The 13,321-nt window shown below is 40.7% G+C and overlaps 1 protein-coding gene across 1 annotated transcript in view; it reads left to right on the top strand.

The window, feature by feature from the left end:
- The first annotated feature begins 3,434 nt into the window (after positions 1-3,434).
- The window catches only part of notch3 (notch receptor 3), a 29,604-nt gene continuing 19,717 nt past the window's right edge, over positions 3,435-13,321 (top strand). Inside the window, exons 1-2 of the mRNA XM_041778611.1 lie at positions 3,435-3,683; positions 4,715-4,787. Of these exons, the coding sequence (XP_041634545.1) occupies positions 3,623-3,683; positions 4,715-4,787 (134 nt within the window). The 5' untranslated portion in view covers positions 3,435-3,622. The remainder of the gene's footprint in view (positions 3,684-4,714; positions 4,788-13,321) is intronic.

The raw sequence follows: 13,321 nt of genomic DNA on the forward strand, positions 1-13,321 counted from the left end.
TAGACATGAAGTAATATTTGTTTTTCAAGGAATGATCATGACCTTCAGTTTTTCAGTGGAGGCACAGTAGGGATTTGTGGACTTTGATTGCCAAGATAGCAACATACAGTCAATACAACTGTCTGTCCCCTGAACACAGTGAGAAATCTCTCCCTGGGACCTTGTCCAACTGGAAGCCAGTCAAAATACTGCCAACACCTGCAAGAATGAGCTGGGAGTGCATCTACATCCCCATGAGGTGAAAGACATATTCCACAGCCAGACAAACATACACACACAACAACAAAAACAGGTTATTACACCTACTTGTTGTAAACATAAACAAAATTACACCTTCCTACTTGTCTTATTCAAGTTTTTACTTGCAGCTGCAGTCACAAAAACACATCTGCACATTTAAACTTTGGTGGAAGCCCTCATAAAGTCTGTCTAGTTGGTTGAGATTTTCAATCAGTTGCAGTAATATGCAGACCTAAGAAAGAATATAGGACTGAGTACACAATGTCATCTTGCACAAAAAGCTGAAAACAGCCATTGAAAACTTTGCAATGCCAAACTTTCATCACACTGGGTGCCAAATTAAGCAGGTGTTTCTGAGGCCCTAACAAGCTCTTTTCACTGACCCCTATAGATGACGTCACACACACTAACGAACCTCACTCCAACCCAGCCGGCTACATTCATGGCCCTGCCCATGCCTGTAATTTATTCAAGGCCAGGAGCAGGAATATTGTGATGGAGAGGGGGAGACGGTGTCGCGGGGCAGTGTTCTTGCATATTAGTGTGCTGCTCTCCCCTGCAGAGAGAAACTGTGTCATAATGCCGGACTCCTTTTATGATTCAAATCAAGGCCATTGTCTCTGTAAGCGACCGGCTCCGCTCTGTGCCACAGAACAACTAAGGCACTATACACCAGCTTCAGAAAATGAGTCCACTGCCATTGGCTGAGAAGATGAACGCTGGTGGAGAAGGACTGCAATACACAGGCTGTGGGAGAACAGGACTAGTTGTACTCTGCTATCATATAAACACTTCGCCCTCGTATCAGCAACTCATCATCAGTAAACATACAAACAAACAAGCAAGCTCATACAAAACTGGACACATTCCAGTCAATGGCATCATACAGACGCGCTTCGTTAAAGAGTCTTGGTCTGTTTCCTTGTGTTTGTGTTACAGCATATCACAACTGACCAGCCAAAGGTTATTATTGTTAACTAAAACTAGATAATGAAAACTAGAACACAAAAATCACTGTAGTTAACTGAAACTAAATAAAAATAATGCTTGGCAAAACAAGAATAACAAAAACAAACTAAAACTATATTCCATGCTTAAAAGAAATTATTAAAATGAAATAAAATATGGACAAAATATCCTTGTTTTTAGTCTTTAGCACAAGTATACTGACTGCCATGTCCTGTTGATGGTGTCAGGCATAGTGAATACATTTCAGATGAGCTTGTTCAGTACAACATTAGAATTTTTTTCCCCAAAAATATTCTTTAACTTTATTTTTGGAACTTGGGGACAGCTGGGACATGGACTTTTATGGGCTTTAACATAAGACAGGCATTAAGTTTGTGTTCACATGAGTTTATAGCATGTATTTACATCTTTTTAAACACATCACATCTACTTTAATGCCTTGTATTTAAGTAAATAGGCCTACGTTGAACACCCAACCCTTTCTCCTGCCACCCAAGCCTTTGGTGTCTAAAATGGCCTGATTTTATTGGTCAAGACTTCACAAGTTTTGGGTCTTGAGTTGCATTCAAAATTCCTATCTGAGTAAATAGAATGAACTGAGGAGAGCAGTCTATTTGATGCTATTTTTAAAGTTCTATAATGCTTATTTTTTTCTGGTCCTTATGGGTCTCATCCCTCAAAAGTACCCTGGGAAAACTAAAACTAACACTAAAACTGATTAAATGGAGCTCAAATTGAGCCTTTTTGTAAAATAAAAACCTAAATAAACTAACAAACCAGCACAAAAAAATGAATTAGAACTACATTAATGATGAAATAAAAATAGAAATGATGAAAAAAAACCTAAACTATTGTAACACTGGACCAGCCAACACATTTTTTTTAATTTTTTTTTTTTTTTTTTTTACATTTGAGCCCATATTACTCATATTATTAAATCAAATACAAATTAACCAGGAGTTGGAAAAAGTACTGGACTATTGCACTCAAGCAAAAGCATAGTTACTGTGATTAAAATTAACTTCAGTAAAAGTAAACACACTGGTCTATAAATCTACTCAACTTCTTTAGTTTAGAAATTACTTTCAGTACTGAGTAGATAGTGAGGAGCTCTACAGTAGAATTTGATCTTTCCTTATTGGCAAGAACAACATGAGAATAGGATTTCCAACCTGGTTTTTCAGGTCCCACCTCAATAAAAAACAAGATACAACAGCTCTTTTAAGATGTGAGGTGTAATCATTTTTATCAACTAGGGATGCACATTACTGGATTTTTGCATATGAATATGATATTTACTCATTAATTTTAGCTGATACTGATATTTAAAGCAAATTTAGACTTAAAACAAAGGTCCTTTTAAGACACAATTCAATGTTTCAGGAGGAAAAAAACTTTACAAATTCAGTCCTTCAAACACACTTTAAAGCCTTAGGGGATGATGACGAATAAGGGCTTCAGCTGATGTAGGCCTGTTGGTCCAGCCTAAAACTCCACTAATTTATTTAGATTAGATTAGATTAGATTAGATTAGATTAGATTCAGTTTATTTGTTTGTTCAGCCAGTATTACAGCTCATACAGAAATATTTTAGAGCCAAAATATCAGTTATAAAAATCAGCAAAAATGTTCATATCTGCTGATATGGATAAATCACTTTTAACCAACTGATACCGACTGATGTCATGACAATAATATCGTGCATCGATATCGAGTATTCTCAAGTAAGTGTACAATTACTCGGGTTATATAGATGTACTTAATAATTGCAAGTGCATAAAAAAGTAATAACAGTAATTTAAGTAAATGTAATCAATTACTTTCCATCTCTGAAATTACCCATCTTAAACGGCTGAACACAGTGATCAATTTAACCTTTGAAACTACAACAGAAAAGTAGCTGAAGAGTGTTTCTCGCACTGTCTTTTATGACTTTATCGTTAATAATGATAGTTTTCGCTCTCTTCAATATATTTCGACATCCCCTGCTCCCATTCTCAGCTGCATCTTGTTTTGTTCTCGTCTGAGCGCGCGTGCGTGTGTTTGTGTGTAGTGTAGCGTTTTGTGTCGGTGCGTAAAGTCTCAGGGGAGCTCAACGCTGGGAACAGACTATCTCGAGTGGGGGTGAGCGAGAGAGAGAGGGGAGAGAGAGCGAGGGGGCGGAGTTGAGCAGACGCCGGGACAGATCGGGAAGGAAAACTTTTTCAAAAGTTTGAGGAGGCTAACGGAGAATCACAGCAGCCGTGGCCGAGCTGCGGAGGGTAAATACGAGACTGGGAATATCGCTACATTTTCGGCTGACTATATGAAAAAATCCTCAACGAATTCGGAGCCTTTATTTTTATCTGAACTTATAAAAGGATGTATTTCTACTAGAAGACCAACTTGAAACGCTGGAAACGTTTCCACCGAAATGGAAGGGAATATTCCATGGATTATTTTTTCATTTTTATTGTTTATGCACATCTGCGAAGGTAAGCCTTATTAATTGACTGTACAAACATGCTAGTGGATATATGCCCATCTGTAAACTGGACATGTCCGGACAAAGCAACATACTGTTGTTAAATGGCTATTGACTTTATTCTACTGAGAGAAATATTTAGCTTTTTTACCCTTTCTATTGTACCTACCATTAGCATTGTTGCTTTTAGTAGTAGTTCCAATCAATATATGTCATTGATTGTCTACAAACTTTCCCTGTCTTGAAAGGTAATGGCAAAATGTAAAGTTAAATCGTCTACTATCAGCACGTGCTATCACAGAAGTTTAAGTGAGCCAATATCGGTCACATTGTTCCACAAAGAAAATGAGCCTCCAGCTTTCCCTAATATCTGTTGAAGTTTTAATCTGAAAGATTTCGTCTGATCTGTGTGGAGTCGTTGCTTCTCTTTTGTTAGATATTGGCTGCTGCTCCAAGTCCGTTAACTAAACCCAAAGAGAAGAAGCACCGCCTGGAACATGCACACAATTTTCAAAGCTTGTCTGGGGAGCTTAAACTTTTACTGTGATGTTTTCCTTGATATTTTTCTCAAGTTGTTTCACAGTATGGGATGGAGAGTTAGCATGTTCTGCTTTAACAGAGTGATGAGCCCATGCCCCCCTCCCCTTTTTAACAAAGACCTTTAAACAACTGAGACTACTTTTCCTTGGGAGCCGTTGAGCAATGGCTCTCATTTAATGAATCTAGCAATAAATACGAGTTTTTTAGGCAGGTTCCATCTCCATGTTAGCTATTATTAAAGGAAAGTTTTTGGGTAAATCACGAACTTACGGGTGTGTCTTATGTATGCTACAAGTGGTTATGTGCTGAGGTCTAGGCAAACATGCTTGAAATTGGTTTAAAGGAACTCCTATTTCACTCTTTCTGTTAATATTCTGCATTGTTTAAAAAATCAGTAATACTTTATAGAATTATTTTGCTGCAGATTTAACACTGAAGTGGATGACACCAAGCTGCATGTCAGTGTTGTTGGCATATAACTGTTTTCTTGTTTTTCCACAGGGTTCCGTTGCATGGATAAATACAGACCTTGTGAAAATGGAGGGACATGCTTAGATTCACCACCACGATGCATGTGAGTGGAACTTATGCAAAGATGTACAAGGATAAGACCTGTGTGTTAGAATTTTCTTTCAGAAGGAGTTTTATCCTGCTTTGAAAAACTTAAGCTTTCATTCATGTGATCGGTTGAACGGTGTGTGTTAATTGAATTTTTGCATGCAGTTCTTTGTTAGTGCCATCTTCAGTTGGCTCAGAGAAGTTTGAAATCTCTACTTGGTTTGGAAAAATAGCATGAACCTGCCATCTTTATACTTTTATGTTTATTCCTTTTTGGTGTGAATTTACTCAATAACAATAAGTGGTGAAAGATAGGAGGAGTAGATTAGGGCCTCATCCTCATTACAGATGAGGATCAGCGAGCCTCAACATGTTTGGCTGCTACATCATCTCCTGCACCTGTTAAAGAGCTTTGTCAGACATAAATCACAGCCCTGTGTTAGACATTGCATGAGTGAAGATTTCCCAATCGATGACATTTGTTTTTCCCACTGTGTGCTATGACTTTTCTGTGTTATTGCTTTTGTTTGATGAATTGCCTTCATTTCCTGACAGCTTTGGGCATTTTTGAAGTCTTACACCTTCTGACAGTGATAAGGCTTTTGTTTTTCAAATTTGGCGGGGGGTTGTGTGGCCTCCCATTACAATGGTCAACTTAAATACCCTACAGTGTCTTGCCCCGGGGTCATTTGTCCTTCTAAAACCCCTTCAGCCAGGGCAACATGCCTGAGTGTTTGAGATGGAGGAGATACAGTCATTGGTAGAACAAAAAGTCCTTGGTTGCCAGCTGCTTCCCTCCAAAACTTGGAATTTATCATTTTATTGGAGCTTACATGGTAAAAGTTGGCCAACACCATGAATGACCTTTAACTACAATCACACATGTATTTATTTTTTCTATAAAAGCAGTTTTATTGTTGTCTGAAGTTATAATTCTCCCAATAATAGTATTTGCAAATGTGTAACTCAGCTGCATGCTGGAGAGTAACCACCACCCACATTTATTTAATCATTACCTAGAGCCATCATGGGTGAAGGTTGTGAAGTTAGTCAATGAATAATGAAGCTGCCAGATTTTTTTCTACATATCTTAAAGATTTTTCTAGGCAAATAATTTATTTCAACCTGGAATGGAATATGCACTTAACTGCTAGGTGTGAGAACCAGCACATCGTCCTCTAACATAAAGATTCATCTCCTGACCTGCTGAAATCCCATCAAAGAGAATGAGTTGTCCTGGGAGCCATCATTAATTCACCCTTTGTGCTCCTTTAGTATGTTGTGCTGTACACATGCATATGTACACATGTCAGGGGTGTGGGGTTAGGCAAGTGTTATCACCACTACCACTGGTCCAGAGCCAAGAAAAAGAAGCAGTTAAAGTGCAAAGAGAAAGGATGGCTAATGGAAGGGGACATCAAATGTCATAGCCCACAGTGTAGAAAGAGTCCCTCAGCAGGGCAGAGCAGTGAAGCGGAGCGTGGCCACATGAGAGTGGTCAGATCAGCCGTAGACAGAGGTGAGTGGTGGAGCCACCCCACCCCTTCCCCTGGGAGCCTACAGAAACAGGAGATCCAAAACAGCAGAAAAGATCCTTTCTTCTACCAGATACCTGCCTGTAACCTGGCACCATCAGAACAGCGCGTACAGAGGGAGAGAAGAAAGGCCACAGAAATGTGAGGCAAATAGAGAGTGGAGAGACAGAAACAAAATGCAGACACAGATACATGTTTTGGCATTTGAAAGGAATTTGGAGAAGCAGTAGAAACAACCTTGCTTGAAATGACCACTGTTCCACAGAAATACACACATTGTTCTGTGTGAAGAACGTTCTTCTATTTCTGCTTATCCAACCACAGTGTTATTTTATTTTCTCTTAGTAAGAACCTTCTCAAGTGACATTAATACTGCAGCAGCTATGGCAGCTACCGTTGTTATTGTCCCAAATACCGATATATCCTTTATCATGTTGGCAAACACAGTTACAGTACCACATTATACCTCTGACAGGCAAGAAATCTCAAAGACTGGAGATTGCAGAAACTTTATCACCATTGCTTTCTTTGACCCAGTACAAATTAGCTGATACTTTTAATCTGATGACTTTTGCATTCCTACCTGACCATCTAGGTACTAAGACATTTTAATTAAATTACTTTACAAGTGATTGCAGTCATAGACATACTTTACTATCTTTGTTTTTCCTGCAAGTATACTGCAGTAACCAATGTGTCCTCAGCAGTCTGAGATACTTTAAATTATTGCATGCCTAAAGTCACAAACCAAGGGAAATCCACTGTTTAACTTAGACCTGAATAACTCTGATTTGGGGTATGTGTGTTCAGCTAGCTTTTGTTTCGCTGCTGGCACTAAGATTAGTTTGTTGAAGATATTTTAACTTAAATGGAGGCATCTTAAATGTGCTTTTGAGTCTAAATCAGCACTAGTATCAACAAGTGCAGTGGTGGGAGAGGGCTATTACCAAACCACAGAAATGTTTCACTCTGTGGCCCAGAGTTTTGAACTTGACACTGAAGGGTTGATCGTGTCACAGAGTTGCTTTCTAGATGAGAAGTCAGGAAGTCCTCTCTGTTGAAGAGCTTTTGGCCCCTCAGCTCTACCCTGTTAGCAGAGGGCTGCAGAGAGACGGCTGCAGCGGCGTCGCTGGAGGAGAGATAATTAGGCAGATTGAGAGGATGTCATTCAGAGAGGATCCAGCTGGAGGGATTGGACTGGGGGTAGGGAATGGGTATACAGAGGCTGAGAAGGAGGAGGGAGTGGGGATGGGGTTGAAGGCGGGGGGGAGTGCGTAGAGGACAGCTGGTGGATGTTGTGATGGTAATCCAGTGAAGTCAGATCTTGACAAAGGGGAAGCATAGGGCCAGGTGCTGCCATTGAGCAGTCAGCCGCCCCCATACTGTGAGAGACAAGCTTGTGGAGGAATGAAGCTGGTAGCTTGCTGTCCCTCTAGCACATGTTGCCTCTCTCACACTGCAGTGTTTAACAGGACCACTGTTTCTCCCTTTGCGTGTTGCTTCAGCCCCGGGCAGCTCATCCTCAGCTTCTGTCTCTCAACACAGTGGCAGGTTATTACCATCTCCTTCCTCTTAGATCCTCTGTACTGAATGGAAACAAAACAGCACTTCTCTGCTGTGTAGCGGCAAATGGTGGATGTAATGGTCCTCCTTATTACATAAATGCTTCACCCATGACCTCAGTAGCAGAGGAAGCTTATAAATTGTAAGTGTTTTGTCATGACCCTGTCGCTACTCCCTGTCTTTTAAAAGTATGAGAAAGTTGATTTGATGCTAGAACTTTCCCTTCTAAAATGTTGTAACTGCAGACTATATTTCACATTTTAACAATAGAAAACAACTTTTGCATGCTTTATGTACATTCTTTTTCCCTATGCAAGATTTCAGCTGTCCAAACCAGCCTTTTGAAATGGGAAATGTAGCACCTACAAGCTAAATTGTCAAAAACAGATGACAACTGCATTTTCTAGGAAAACACTTCACACAATGAAGTGGAAATATGCCAATGCACATATTGACTGACAGACCGTAGCAAAGAGACAGATTACATTGTTGGCTTAGTTCAGAGCTCCTCAGGGCTAGTGTTTTCTTTGGCATCTTTATGGTGGATTAGAAAGGAATGCTTACTAAGATTCCTCCTGTCCCTCTGCTGCTTTCAGGTTATTGTCCGTACCTCCCATCCATTCACCCCGGTAGCCCCCTCAGGAATGCCTTTAACAATACTGTCAGCCATGTCTCATTGGAAATGGGATGTTTGGAATGACTTGTTTGATTTGCAATTAGTAGCTTTCCAATTTTGTGCGGCCTTATGCAGCCCTTATCACTCATGCTCTCCTGGCAGATGATTGAGACATTGCCACATCATTATGGAGAGAGACCCAGTACATACAACTGACCTAAAAGAAGTCAAGATGGATACTCTCTGTCCAAGCGCTTTCATTATTATGGGAAGGAAAGTTTGGGTTTGTTGTCCCTTCTTTTTTGTGGGTCATGAGTGGAGACTTGGAGCTATGGTTCCCATGCTCCATTACAGGAAGTGGTGCCTTCTGACCTCCTGGCTACGCACATCCTGCCTTATCAAAGAAGCTTAAGGAGCTTACTCAGTCTGCTTTTGCCTCTTTGCTCCTCTGCTTTTCCATCTTTTTGCTAACTATTTTTGATTCTACTTTCACACTTGATTTTTCCTTTATTACTTTCATTTTCAACTGCCTACAAATGAAAAAAATGTCTTCATTCTGACACCATGTATAGTCATAAAACAAATAAGACTGTTGTATATTGATATTCCTTCAAGGGTTAATGTATTTCAGAACCAAATGCTTATGTAGGCTTTTTCTTACATCTCATTCCCTGAATGCTGTTCGTATCCAAAGAAAATCCAAGTCCTGAATAGACACTGAGGCAGGCCTGATTGGAATAACTGAGGTCTGCCAGCAAAATTTCCCCTTGTCTCTCCCTCCCTTTTGGTAGAGGAAGGGATGGGTGCATAATTAAATGAAAAAAATCCCTTTTCCACCAGGCACTCTTCCCGTAGATATCTTCCCCAGGCAGCACTTTGCCAGTGTTTACCTTACTTGATTTGCATTCAGGTCTTAAATACTTTCCACATACAAACAAAACACATATAAGTAATAATTACCAAGCTATTTTGTTTTACTTTTACCAAATGTTTTCATTAAATTAGACTGGCCCTTGCACATCTTTATTATCTCTTTGCCTTATTGTTTAGGCTGATAGGATAATGGGCCCTCTCCTGTCGGCTCATCATTTACAGCTTTTGCCAGCACTCCATAAACAAATCAAACTCTTTATACTATTATGTAAAAGTCTACAATCTACTCCAGTTGTGGAACAGCTTCTGTTAACATCATGTTGTTTTTTTATGTCAAATAAACCTTTATAAACTTTGCCTGAAAAAAAATCTTGCTTAGGAATGAAAAGCAGAAAAAGCCATTAAAAGTCTAGAATATTTTGTTTGTACCATCATGGGCATCTTTAGACACTTTGGACTAAGTAATTGCATTTGATCTTTCATGTGACGTTGGGTATGGGGTCGTTTGAATTTCATTTTCAAAGTTAAAGGGAATCTGTTTCAGTTTAGGTGGTTGGGTGGGGTTTTTGTGGTGGAGTTCAGCAGAGAATGCTTTGTAAGACCTCGTCCCTGAGATTCATGCAATGTGGTTATGGGCAAATGTGTTGCTATTTAAAAAATGTCCAGTGGTATTCTGACAGATTTCTGTTCAGAACCAAGGCAGAATTAGCTTGTTAGGTTGATTTAAAAGTATGAAAACTCATTTTAACATTGTGGCTGAGTGCATATAGAGATCTTCTCTCTTAGTTTTGGAACTGTGATTGTTTCCCACTGGATTTTTGATTCAGGTGAATCTTAGCGAGTTTTTTTAGTCACTTGCAGCGCTGGTTTACCTTCAGAATAAGTTAATTTTTCTTTGCGTTGAGGGTTCTCCAAAAAAAGATATTAGCATCTCATTGTTTGTCTAAGTGTGAATGTTGCAACAAATTTTCCATTAAGACTTGCATGATGGCTCTTAATTAGCAGACTGAATTGGTCAAGACACTCATTGCTACCTGCATATGTAGCCAATCAGTCTCTAAAGAGCTCCAACTGTCCTTATGAAACCCTGTCTCCGAACACCCCCTTTTTTCCCAGTCTAGCGCTCTCTCACCATGGGTTACTGTTGCCAGGCTACAGCCTAGGCCTGTTCGTCCGTGTAAGCCCAGGCCTGAAAGACTAGCTGTTTGGGTCACTGCTCCCCCCCAACACTTTCATACAAAGGAGTTCTGACTACTTTAGCTCTTTTATTTGGGCCACAAAACGCTCCCCAACCCCCAATCTGGCTCTGCGCTGAGAAAGGGAGAGCCAAGCTGAGGAGAGCTGAGCAGAGGAGGCTGTTGGAAGGAGGGGGATGTGGATGGGCTCTGGTTGGCAGTATGGTGTCAGTATGGACTCACATAAAGAAGTGGGGCTGATTCCTGCTTGCTTCTGGAAGGAGGGGTTGAGGGAAAGAGGTTTCCCACAGACTAATATTTTCTCCTCATAACCCTGGGTTCAAAAGAATTCATAAATTCACTATTTGTTCTTGTCATGCAACGCAGAACCTGAGATCTTGCCCCAAGTCAAATGATGTTAGTCCTGTTATTGTTTTTCTTCCTTACGGTTTGTCTCAGGAAATGTCCTCTACAATTGGAGGACCCCTTTTTATGTGTTGCTTTGTGGAGCATGACTGTGTCTATGAACCGTGTCAGAGATTACAGGCTCTTTGTTCACAGGTGAGCCACCCTTTGACCTCTGGCAGAGTAGCTCCTATTGTAAAGGCAAGGATGAGCTCAGGTTACCCTGCTTCAATGACCCAGAAAGCAGGAAAACTAAGATTATGTTACAGAGGATAAAAGTCACTTAAATCAAACGATTTTAGTCACAACACCCTCACACCTGTTGCTTAAAAGACATTGCTGTTATTTGCCACATGAGATCATCGAAATGTTGTTTAAGTCATCTGCACTCTTCTCAGAAATGTCAATTGCTCTCTTTCTCTTTTTTTTTAACTTCCTTGTGGACCTTGTCTTTCATGCCTTCACAATACTATCCCTCCTCAGAGGCTGAGTCGGATTGTAAGTTTCCTTCTATATGTATGTTTTGGCTTGTAGTGATTGTTGCATGATTTGACGTTGTTTCAGTGAAGATCTTTTGAGTAAAAATGAACAATAAGTGCATGTGTTTGTGAAGTATGACCACATGTTTGACTGCATGTATGGGTTACTGGGCTTATCCCATGGGAGGATCAGCACAGTTGTTTTGGCTTAAAGTCTGGCAGGAAAGTGGTCGCTGGACATCCAGAAGGGCACTGACAGATGTGGACAGATGCATGGTGCCGAGGCTGCAGCTGGCAAAAGTCCTCATATGTGCTGACACAAAGGGATCACCCTCTTTTGCCATTCCTCTGCTGCACTCAAAGACCTTCTCATCTGCTGCACTCTCTTCCTCAGGGGTCAAAAGTCAGCACTCACTAAATATGACTCAGGGGCCCATTGCACAACAGCAGACTGCACCTGCCCGTCACATCCTTCACTAAATAGGCTGGGCTCAGTAAAGGCATGGTTCCTGCCCTGCTTTTCCAGAGAGGGCGGAATCTACAAGGTTGTAAAGAGCATGATAAGGAGGCTCTCAGGTGCACAAAGACAAATATGCATGTCTCTAACAGTCTCTGCACTGATTACACTCACCTTTTGTATATTATGGGAGTCGCATTTTGGCAATGAGTCAGGACATAGTAAAATAATGTGCTTTTTGCCTGCTCAGTTTAGTGTGCATTTTTAAGACAGGACAAATAAATGATCAGGCATACCTAGCGTCGTGCTTACATACCAGCCCCTGCAGGCACACATTTGCACTAGTAAACACACAAAGAAATTGCACTTTGTTCTCATTCTTCACACCATTATTCAACATTCCTTGTGTTTTGGTCCTTTGAGTGCTACACAAATATGCACTGGGACTCAGAAAACTTTTTGGAGCTAATAAGTATTTATCCATCAACAGGAAGTCACAACCATTGTCAGAAAACAACGCTGTCAAGGCTATAGCCTTTTCATTTCTATCAGATGCCCAAACTACGGAGCCACTCAAGAAGGATTTGACCACCAACCTGTGTGGTGTTTTCAGCTATATAAAGCATTTTTTTCTGTCCTTCCTAAGCCGTCTGTGTGCCACATTGGTGTTTAATTTTTTTAGTGGCACCCTAGATTCCAGACATAGTTAATTTGCCTCTAAATAAACCCAGCCAAGCCATGACAAATAGCCATGGGGACCAAGGGTGGGGGTTGGGGAAGGGTGATTGGCCGGGTGTTTTGCTTGCTTGTTCATCTGTGAGGTTACTAGGGCAACAAGGAACGTGCATTCTGAGAGAGCGTTGTGTTTTTTCAGAGCAAGGGACGAGGGATTACAGGAAATATGACATGACATTCTTTATGGACCAGACCACTCTCTTCTCCTTCTCGTCGCACTCTCAACAGCTCTACCTTCCAAAGACATTCTCTCCAGTAGAGCAGCTCCACCCAACTCCCTGCAGCCTGAGTGACATTATCATTACAATTAGACGGGGGACCTCTGACATCTGACCTCACAGCGCTTGGGGGAAGGCAAAGCTGCCGTTGTGTGTGTGTGTGTGTGTGTGTGGGGGGGGGGGGGGGGCATGGGAGGAAGATGAGTAGCTGCAAAACTGTGCAATCTCTCAGCATCCATGAATCAGTGCATACTGACACAAACTCTCAGAATCACTATTAATTGAGACATTTTGCATTGTTCCTGTTGACACTGACATTTTTGGAAATAACCCTTGTATTTTAAACAATGTGGCTCCCCTAAATCTTTGTTTACTGTTTCAAGTTGGCGAAAGGCTAGGGTTATCTGACATTTTTGGTCTTAGTATTGATGCTTAGTTTTGGATATTTGGCAATATGAAGCACATATGTGCCTAAATAATTCATATGCAATCCA

The sequence above is a fragment of the Cheilinus undulatus genome, linkage group 21 (genome assembly GCF_018320785.1).
Source record: "Cheilinus undulatus linkage group 21, ASM1832078v1, whole genome shotgun sequence".
Lineage (NCBI taxonomy): Eukaryota > Metazoa > Chordata > Actinopteri > Labriformes > Labridae > Cheilinus > Cheilinus undulatus.